Source organism: Neophocaena asiaeorientalis, unplaced genomic scaffold (assembly GCF_003031525.2).
Source record: "Neophocaena asiaeorientalis asiaeorientalis breed wild unplaced genomic scaffold, Neophocaena_asiaeorientalis_V1.1 scaffold242, whole genome shotgun sequence".
NCBI lineage: Eukaryota > Metazoa > Chordata > Mammalia > Artiodactyla > Phocoenidae > Neophocaena > Neophocaena asiaeorientalis.
Window position 1 is genome coordinate 5,992,192 of NW_020172451.1, and position 9,534 is coordinate 6,001,725.

A 9,534-nucleotide genomic window follows, 5' to 3' on the forward strand; every position below is an offset into this window, starting at 1 on the left:
CGTGGCCCAGCGGCAGGCGGGGTGGCGGGGGGGGGCCTTTGCCTCCTCTGGATGGTCCTGCTCTTCCCACCAGGGCTGGTGAGGGAGACGGTGTGGGCTGAGACCCCCTCCTCCCCTCTGGCCTGGGTGGGGTGTTGTGAGGGTTCCTTGGAGGGGGCCTGGCGGGGTATTCAGGACACCCTTGGGACAGCCTGACGGCAAAGGGCTCTGTGTGTGCCAGGAATTGCACACCTGAGGGCACACAGGGACGTGCTTAGAGACACAAGCTGGCCGCCACTTGCTGGAGGGAGCGTTTCGGGATCTGCGCTGCCTGGCTCGGTGCAGAAGGGGCCGTGGGCTCCAGGGCGGGGGACCCAGGCAGCTCTGCAGGAGGTGGATGCCAGGAGTGAGGGAGCGGGGCACAGGTGGCTGTGGCCAGGTCTGGAGTCACAAAGGATGTCGGAGGAGATGACTTGGCCGTTTGGGGACCAGGGCTCAGGAAGGGGCTGTGAACCCCATATGAAGAGGCTGCCCTGAAGGGCTGGACCCAGTGTCAGCCGTGCGGGCCCCTGACCCTGCCTCCCCCGGCCCCCAGGCTGAAATCTTCCAGGCCTTCACGGAGCTGTTCCAGGTGGCATGTGCCAGGCCGCCCCCGCTGGGCCTCTGCGACTACCCCTCATCCCGAGCCATGTATGCCATTGACCTCATGCTGAAGTGGGACAGCCGTCCAGATGGTGAGGGGGCTCCCCTGCCCCATAATCCAAAGTGCCCTCCCCACTTACCCAAAGGTGGTCATTCAGCCCTCCCCACCCAGCCCACATGGGGACAGAGGGAGGGCGTCGCTGCTCCCTCGCCACGGTCAGCACTTGCCTCGAATTAACCTGAGATCTGGGTCAGAGGAGGCCCACCTTTCAGCGCCACGGCCTGCAGGGCAGAGCACGAGCGGGGAAGGCAAGTGGGCGGCAGTGGTGTCGGGAGAGAGCTCACAAGGGGCGGGGCCCCACGTGAAGGGCAGGGGGAGCGGCAGCCCTGGCCGCGCACCTTCCTTCCAGAGTCCCCGGGATGTGGTGGCTCGTGTCGCTCCTGGGGCTGCAGGTGGCTCCGGGCTTCCCCCTGGGCAAGCAGGCCTCAGGCCGGGCCCCCCAGCGCACCTCCCGGGAGTGAGATGCCCGTGCTTTTGCGCATCAGGGAAGCGAGTGATGCAGCCGCAGCTCCTAGAGGTGAACTTCAACCCAGACTGTGAGCGGGCCTGCAGGTTCCACCCGACCTTCTTCAACGACGTCTTCAGCACCTTGTACCTGGATGAGCCTGACAGCTGCCCCGTCACCCGCCTCGTCTAGGCGCCCGCAGGCCCTGCTGTGGGTGCTCATGGGCGGATCGCAGCCTCTGTTCCCGGAGCTGCTTCTGCACCGTGCCCCCGCCCCCCGCCCCCACTCCTCCTGCTCACACCCTGGTGGCCCGGGACCCCTCCCCGGTTGGTCAGGAGCAGGGCCAGCTGTGCTGCCCCCGGGGCTGAGCGCTAGGCCCCCGCTCACACCCCCTTCACTGCCGTCTGTGTCTGTTCGGTGATTAGTCTCAGCTCAGCTAAGGGCTTTATTCTGGAGAGTTTGCTTCCTGGGGCGCTGTGCTTCCAGAGGGCGTTCGTGAAAGGGATCTGGGGAGCGTGACGCGGTGTTCTTTCTCAGAAACGAGCTTCCCTGGGAGCACCCATGGGAGCCCAGCGGTTAACAGGCCCAGCTGGCTGCTTCCCACGCTCTGCCCCAGGCCCTGTGACAGGTGTCCCCAGGTCCCCGCCGGGAGCCTGCTTCTCAGACCCAGCCTCCTCCCCCTTCCCCAGCAACCTCCCCTGAGGCCCCGGGGCAGGACAGCCACTGCCTTTGGTTGCTGTTGCCTTTCCATGCGGCCCCGTGGAAAGGGCCAGATGTGGCACCAGCACCAACCCGCCCGCTGGGCACTGCAGTGTTTCCAGCCTCGCCTGAGGTTGGCTGGGACACTCCAGTGAGGGGACTCGAGGAGAGGTGTGGGCGGCAGAGCACCAGGCAGTGGGGGGCTGAGAAAGATGCTTCCGGGGAGAATGCCGTCTTCCACCAGCTAGAGTCAGAATGTGGGGTTTTTGTAACTTTTTCATTTATGGGAAGAAAATACAAAATTTTCTTTTTCCTTAATTTTGTTTCTGAAATTTTGAGTCAGTTTCCAGGGTAGTTTGTGTTGCCACAGTGGACCCAGCCCAGCTAACCAGACGGCGGGTCTGACTTTCATGGAGGAGCTGCCTGCAGAGCTTTCGTGTGTGTGTACATGTGTGCGTGCGTGTCGTGTGTGTGTGCGCGTGCATGCCTGCGTGTGTTGGGAGGTGCTTGTTTCATTCTGAAGCCAAGAGTGATCCTTGTAGCAAAACTGGACTTGACTGCACCTCCCACTTCTGTGTCTTTTGGGGTGTGTCTGTCCACTGTCTCTGCTAACCAGAATTTCAGCCTGTGTTCTGGAAAACACCCTTTCCTCCAGCCAAGTAGAGGTTTAGAGGGCAGGACACCTCATCTCTGGTTTTCTCCGTGGGAGAGCTGCTGCGTCCTGTCCCCTCCCGGACTTGATTTGTACCGCAATAAAGTATGCCTTCTCTACTTTTGCCTCCCTTTCTCTTTGGGGGCCCTGGAACCACAGGCCTGCGTGGTGTATCAGTTGTTTTCCTTGCTCATTGTCAAAGAAACCCAAAATATCAAGACGTATGCTTTGAGAAACAGAAGAAATGGGATAGTATTTAGGCCTCCAAGTCCCTGTCTTTGGGCTGCTCTTAACAAAATATCATAAACTGGGTGATTTAAACAACGGAGGTCTCTTTCTCACTGTTCTAGAGGCTGGGATGTCCTAAAGTCGCAGGGGAGGCAGATTTGCTGCCTGAGGTGGGACGCTCTCCCTGGTTCATAATCGGCTGTATTCTCACTGTGTCCTCGTGAGGTGGGAGGAGCGAGGGAGCTTTCTGGGGCCTCTTTTAAAGGCATTAATCCCGTACGTGGGGGCCCCACCCTCATGACCTAATCACTCACTTCCCAAAAGCCCCACCAACTAACCATCACACTGGGGGTTAGGATTTCAGCATGAATTTGAGGGTATAAATAGGCAATAGTTCCTGACCCAAAGCTTGGTTTCCTAGCACTGGTTCCATTTCAGAGTGGGTTGCAGTAGGGACAGATGTGGAGCTGAGGCCCATCTCTGCATCATGACCAACACCCGGGAGCCTCGGTCCCCCTGTGAGCCCTGAATCCTGGCTCCGTGCTTACACCTGGGGCCCTCAGGGATGGAGTTCCCTCCTGCCTGATTCCTCATCCTGGGGGTGAGGATGATAGGAGACTCTGCCCACAGGACAGCGGGGGATGGTCCGTGGACCCTGTCAGCCGGCACAGTGGCGCCCCCTGGTGGTTTTGAAGGTTAAAACGAAAGCAGAGGGCCCCTGACACCCAGGCCAGGGCCCTTCCTGTGCCCCTCAGAACGGGTGCTCACACCAGGCTGTTCATCAGATGCCTCCCATGATGTTCCTGCTGGTTCCCAGTTAACTTGGGACCTGGTTGCCCAGTGCAATCCCAGTGGAATCAGCATAGTCGCTGGGATCAAAGGACCACGTGATCCAGGCTTTCCACAATTACAAATGTGCTTTCCCCCGATTCTAGAGGTCCTTACACCTCTGATCAGTGAAAATCAGACAACCCCCAGGAAGACCATCAAGCTGGGCTTCCAGGGTCCCAGAAGACTCGTTGCTGTGGAGACAGTTCTTATCCCTCTAGATACTTTCTGGTACCCATCTTCACCTGAGTCAGTTTCTCTGGGTTAAGAATTCATAAGTCAGACTCTGACGTTTGGGCTTGACAGGAGAGTCCCAGTAGCAGTGATAATTGTACCAAAGTTCTACAGGATGACACAGAAGAAATCCAAAAGGTGAAGCTTGAGATGCTGGCAGTGAAATTCAGAAAACGTCCCCAGTGACGACCTATGGCCAATAAACACGGCAGCTCTTTCATGGACACAGAATAGGATCTCTTGCTATAGGAGAGGCAGGCTTTCATCTTGCAGGGTCCAGAGCAAAACCATAACATCAAAATGCCCGGCAAACAGAGTCGCTGTCGCTTCCCTGCTGATGACCAGCCAGCCCAGCCCTCTTGGGCTGTGTGAACTCTTGCTCGCATCTTTTATGGCTAGTCGGACCGAGAAGGGTTCAGACACACGGATTTAAGGAGATCTCAGTTGAATGAAGCAGCTCCAGGAGAGACGCAGACCAGAAGGACTTGACAGATCTGTGTGCTGTGGATTTTCCCATTAAACCGACACAGAGACTGTCAGAACCCTGAAGCCCCTCATGGGTGGCGACAGCTCAGAAATGCCATCTAATCGAGAAGCACGGGGAGAGCATCGTGAGAAAGTAGCAAACAAAACAGCAGAACGCACCCTCCTCTTGCCCGTTTTCCCGGGTGTTTCTATGGCCGTGTGTGTTTTTGTGGCCGGTAGAAAGGATGTGGGATGTTGCTAGAGATGAACAAACCCACGAATGTACGGAATGGAAAAAAGGGCTCTGCATGAGCACCACTGAGAAGATTCCAGAAGCCGCAGGTACATTCAATGTGCTAAGTCTGGCAGGCACACGGGTGCCCACGATGCTCCAAGGAGCACCCCTGACCATCTTGGAGAACTTTAGAAATAAATTAGTGAAAAGGATGTGCAGAGTCACCCATCTGACCCTTCTGCTCCAATGAGCATCAGAAGAACTGGGGAGGGACTTCCCGGGTGGTCCAGTGGGTAAGGCTCTGCACTCCCAATGCAGGGGGCCTGGGTTCGATCCCTGGTTGGGGAACTAGATCCCGAATGCTGCGGTGAAGATCCCGCATGCCACAACTAAGACCCAGCACAGCCAAAAATACATACATAAATAAATTTTTTTAAAAAAAGAACTGGGGAGCTGGCCGAGGGCTCAGCTAAGTGCTCGTGGCTACCAAGCTGCTGGATTCCTGAGCACAGTCTGTGGGACGTGAAATTCCACCAGAGTTGAGTGTGGGCGAAGTGACAGCCACTGAAAGAGCTGCCCCTTCTCTCAGAAGAATGCAGTCAGCTGTCTGCCCATCTCCTGGAGCGTTCCGTACTGTTCGGACACGTCCGGATGTGAGGACAGAAGAGGCAAGGTGAGAGGGAGGAGCGGCAAAAGCCACTGGCTGCCAAAATGAGTGTGAGCTCTAAATACGGAAATTTTATTTTTACTTAATTTGAATTAGCTTATTCAATGACCGAAACCAAAACAGACACGCAACAAAAAGGCCAGTAGCTTGGACCAGCCCTGGTCCTAGGAGTCTGCTGCCGGCCGCAGCACGGGTTGTAGGAACTCAGAGGGCGAGGAGTTGGCGCTCCAGCAGCAGCCCGGGTAAGAGGCTCTGCCCGGCCCCACTCCCAACAGCTGCCCGCACAGGTCATGGGTCCCCCAATTCGAAGCCAGGGGTGACACCTCCAAATCTGGGTGGACCTGGGCCGGGGAGGAGCTGTCTGCTGGGTTGGGGCATGGCCAATACTGCCTCTGACCTCGCCTCCCAGATGGAGTGTTTGCGAGGCTGTCCCTGACGGGGTGAGGCTGGCATGAGTCCCAGCACCCCAGGGACAGGTTGGTCGGCATCCCCTGCTCTGGGCCCAGCCCCATCCTGGCTGAGGCCAGCAGAGGACCACGCTTGGCACCCGAGCAGAGTCAGGCATTGGACCAGGCAGGCTGTGGGCCTGTGCCCTTCAAGTGGCTGGGTTGGGCTTCCTGGACGTGAAGGAGGTGGGCAGGGCCTCCTCCCTCAGCTGCAGCTATGCCAGTGTCTGCTGCTCCACCCTGGACGGGCCACCTCCGCTCTTGGAAGGGTCCCGAGAATTGTGGCGAAGCCCCGGCCGGGCCCAACGTCATCTGGATGATACAACTCAGACACATCCATCAAGAGGACGAGCCCCTCACCCTCCCCACGGCCAAGGGTCCCACCCAAGTAAAAAGGCCACTGCCAGGAGGTTAAAAAACTTTATTTGGCTTATAAAATTCCACATTCTGACAGCGAGCTTCGAGCAGTGCAGAAAGCACAGGACTCTGTTTCTGGGGTGGGGGCTCGGCCTGGAGCACCTCTGAAACTGCTGGTGACCCCTGGGCTGAGACTGGACACACAGGCAGCCTGGCGGCCAGGAGAACCCAGGGGCCACCACCACCAGCAACGCCTGACCCGCAGCGGCTGCAGTCCTCGGAGGGCGGGGCGCCTTCATTCTGAGAGCCGACGGCCACGGCTGTGGTCCTGGTTGTCCCGCCAGACGCAGTAGTTGAGCGTGGCCGCAAAGGCCAGCCAGGCCAGGTACGGGTAGAGCAGGCAGGCGGCCGGTGGGCTCACCTGGTGCCAGACCACGGCCGTGGCTGCCGCCACTCCACCCATCAGCAGGAGGTCCACCAGGGCCTGCACAGACACAGAGGGACGACAGGGAGGCCTGAGGCTCCACGTACCCATGGGGCTGTGTGTCCCAGCTGCCCACCACCACTACGCCTGAGGGAACTCTCCATCCGCCTCTCAGTGACCTGGCCAAGCCCCTCCCCCATTTTCTGCCTCAGTTTCCTCATCTGTAAAATGGGAACAATCGCCCTTCCCTGACTATGCCATGTGTGGGGTGCACAGCACCAGGTGTAATGTGGGTTCTCCTATACCAATGGCCCCTAAGCCCATCAGAGCCCCACAAGGTTTCCTGCATTGGAAGAAGAGCAGCTGAGGGGCCCTGGTACCCTAAGAGCTTCTGAGAAGACGTGAGCCAGGAGCCAAGTGCCTCCCCTGCCCCCGCCTTTAGACCCTGACCCTGGGGGTCTGGGATATGATGCCCCATGTCCCCCAAGGGAGGGGCCGTCTCCAGGGACCAGGGAGACAAGCCAAGGTCACACTCACCCAACCCATTTGTCGGGCACCGAAGAAGAGGGGGGGCCATGCCCAGTTCAGAGCCAGCTGCCCAGCGTAGAGGCCCAGGGGAACCACAGCCTCCTTCGAGAAGCCCCCCAGCTCTTTCCAGATCATGTAGGAGCCATACCTGAAAGAGAGGCTGCCGGTCAGGGCACCAACAGGGAAGAGGCCAGGAGCCTCCCTGCAGGGCCGGAAGCCAAGCTCACCTCTGGGACCACACACTGATGGCTCAGCCATGCCCTGCCACCGACTGCTGTGTGGCCTCAGGGAAGTTGCTTAACCTCTCTGGGCCTTTGTTTCTCATGGGGTTGCTGTGGAGATTCTACTTAATACACTGGCAGTGCCTAGGGCAGTACCTGGCACATGGGACACTCAATAAATATTTGACATTATTATCTTCATCAGTGCTGTCAAGGGGGAAGCACATAAGGCATGCAAGTAAACAGGATGGGACTTTTGGGCTGGGCCTTAGAGGATGAGTATGAGTTTGCCAGGGGGAGGCAACGAGGATATGCAAAGGCTTAGAGGCATGCACGAGACCCCTGAGTGAGCCTATGTTACTGGTGAAGTCTGGGGGGCACTGGGGAGGTGAAGCAGAAGAGGGCCTGGTCATGGGGCTCTTAGGGCCACAAGGACAACAATAACACCACCAATAGTAATAGCTAATGCCCTCCAGCATTTACACACGCAGGCACCGCTCTTTCCGAGCATTAGCTCATTCATTCTCGTGATAACGTCATGAGATGGGCAGTACTACCACTCCCATGTTACAGGTGCAGAAACTGTGGCACAGACAGTCAAAGCGCTAAGGGCTCGTGGCAGGCGATCAGTAGGTGAGTCAGCATTTGAACCCGGGTGGTCTGAGGCCAGAGCCTGGGCTTTTTATTCTGTGAGGGGTTGGACCTTATCTGGACCACAGGGAGTTTCCACGGGGTTCCACAAGAGAGGTGCCAGATTTATGCTCCATCAGGATGCTGATGGTGGTGGGAGGCCTGGAGGCTGGAGCAAGTTAAGGCAGAAACAGTGGTGCCTGGGCCGGGACGGGAGGAGAAAGCAGGATGCAGGAGGGCCTGGGGCTGGCAGAGGGTGTGGCCCAGGTGACACCCAGGTTTCCAGGACTATCTTACTCCCATCAGAACCCTGGGGCGGACTTCCCTGGTGGCCCAGTGGTTAAGAGTCTGCCTACCAATGCTGGGGACATGGGTTCAATCCCTGGTCCGGGAAGATCCCACATGCCGCAGAGCAACTGAGCTTGTGAGCCACAACTACTGACGCCCGCGCGCCTAGCGCCCGTGCTCCACAAGAGAAGCCACCGCAATGAGAAGCCCGTGCCCCGTAAAGGAGAGTAGCCCCCGCTTGCCACAACTAGAGAAAGCCCGCGCGCAGCAACGCAGCCCTAAATAAATAAATAAATAAAAGTGTTTTAAATTAAAAAAAAAAAGAACCCTGGGGCATCAGCCTGGTCTCTGCTACCTGCCCTCTGCAGCCCCACCCTGCACTGGGCTGGGACAGAACCAGTATGCAGGGAACTTTCCAGAGAAGGGCGGGAAGCAGACCAGTCTCCTGGGTGCGGTTCCCACTGGAGCCACCGGGGGGTGGCGTCGGGGGGGGCACTCCCCCATCCAGTCCTGCTTTGCCTGGTGGCAGTTCCTGGGTCTAGTCCAGGAAATCCTGTAGGGTCCCGACTCCAAAGCCCTGTGTCTGTGGGAGGTCCCTTGTCAAATGGGGGGGTCATGAAAATTAACCGAGACAAAGCCTGTCACCAGGCAGGTGCTCGACAAATGGCTACTATTACTGCTGTTCTTACTGCTACCGACCTTGGAAGCATCCACATGCCCACATCTGAACTTTGCACACTGAGCCGGCCTCACCCTGCTGTTGTGAAAACAGCCAGAATGCCACTACGGGGTTGCCCGCCCCTCCCAGGAGGCCCCAGAGGAAAAAGTTCAGTTGTGCAACCAACAGGCCCCATAGTTTTCTCCACCCTCACTTGCCAAACGAGGCCAGGAAGTGGTGCCCGCTGCCCTGGGAACACCTGCACAGTTCCCACTCTGGAGGAGAAGCTCTGCCCTCGGGCCTGGGCCTCGCCCTGCCCTGCCTGCCCCGGCAGGTGGACAGGCCCAGCTGCCAGGCCAGCACCCATGCCCACCTACCCCATGGCCGAGTACAGCGTGCCCCAGATGGGAGCCAGCGTCCAGCGGGGCGGGTGCCACAAGGGCTTCTGCAGGCCGGCGTACCAGCGGAGACTCTCCTCGCGGATATAGTGGGAGCCCAGGAAGCCCCCCAGACTGGGCACCAGCGTGAAGCCCACGGCGGGCACCCAGGGCGGGGCCATTGCTGCTGCAGCTGCTGTTCCGGAAAGTTCTGAAAGAGAAGACAGGGCTGGGGTGAGAGGCGGTGATGCTCCAGAGCTGGGGTGGGGCCTCCCCTGGCGTTTCCTGAGGACCTACTGTGCACAAACCAGGGGTGGGTCTGTTACCAGCCCCTCATCACTCATGGATCAACCAGTCAATTGATGGAACATGCAGGAGGTGCAGAAAAGATGTGTGAGGTTGGGGGGCCGGTGCTGAGTCCGCCCTGCAGCCCCACCCAGCCCAAGGGCCCCAGGGAGTGCGCTTCCACC

General features: G+C 58.5%; 2 protein-coding genes across 2 annotated transcripts in view; one reads left to right on the forward strand and one right to left on the reverse strand.

The window, feature by feature from the left end:
• The window catches only part of TTLL12 (tubulin tyrosine ligase like 12), a 17,924-nt gene extending 15,327 nt beyond the window's left edge, over positions 1 to 2,597 (forward strand). Inside the window, 2 exon segments of the mRNA XM_024737437.1 lie at positions 575 to 713; positions 1,168 to 2,597. Of these exon segments, the coding sequence (XP_024593205.1) occupies positions 575 to 713; positions 1,168 to 1,319 (291 nt within the window). The 3' untranslated portion in view covers positions 1,320 to 2,597.
• Positions 2,598 to 5,985: 3,388 nt separating this feature from the next.
• The window catches only part of TSPO (translocator protein), a 4,331-nt gene continuing 782 nt past the window's right edge, over positions 5,986 to 9,534 (reverse strand). The window contains exons 2-4 of the mRNA XM_024737638.1: positions 9,065 to 9,275; positions 6,900 to 7,038; positions 5,986 to 6,422 (exon numbers count right to left, since the gene is read on the reverse strand). Coding sequence (XP_024593406.1) covers positions 6,234 to 6,422; positions 6,900 to 7,038; positions 9,065 to 9,275 — 539 coding nt within the window. The 3' untranslated portion in view covers positions 5,986 to 6,233. The remainder of the gene's footprint in view (positions 6,423 to 6,899; positions 7,039 to 9,064; positions 9,276 to 9,534) is intronic.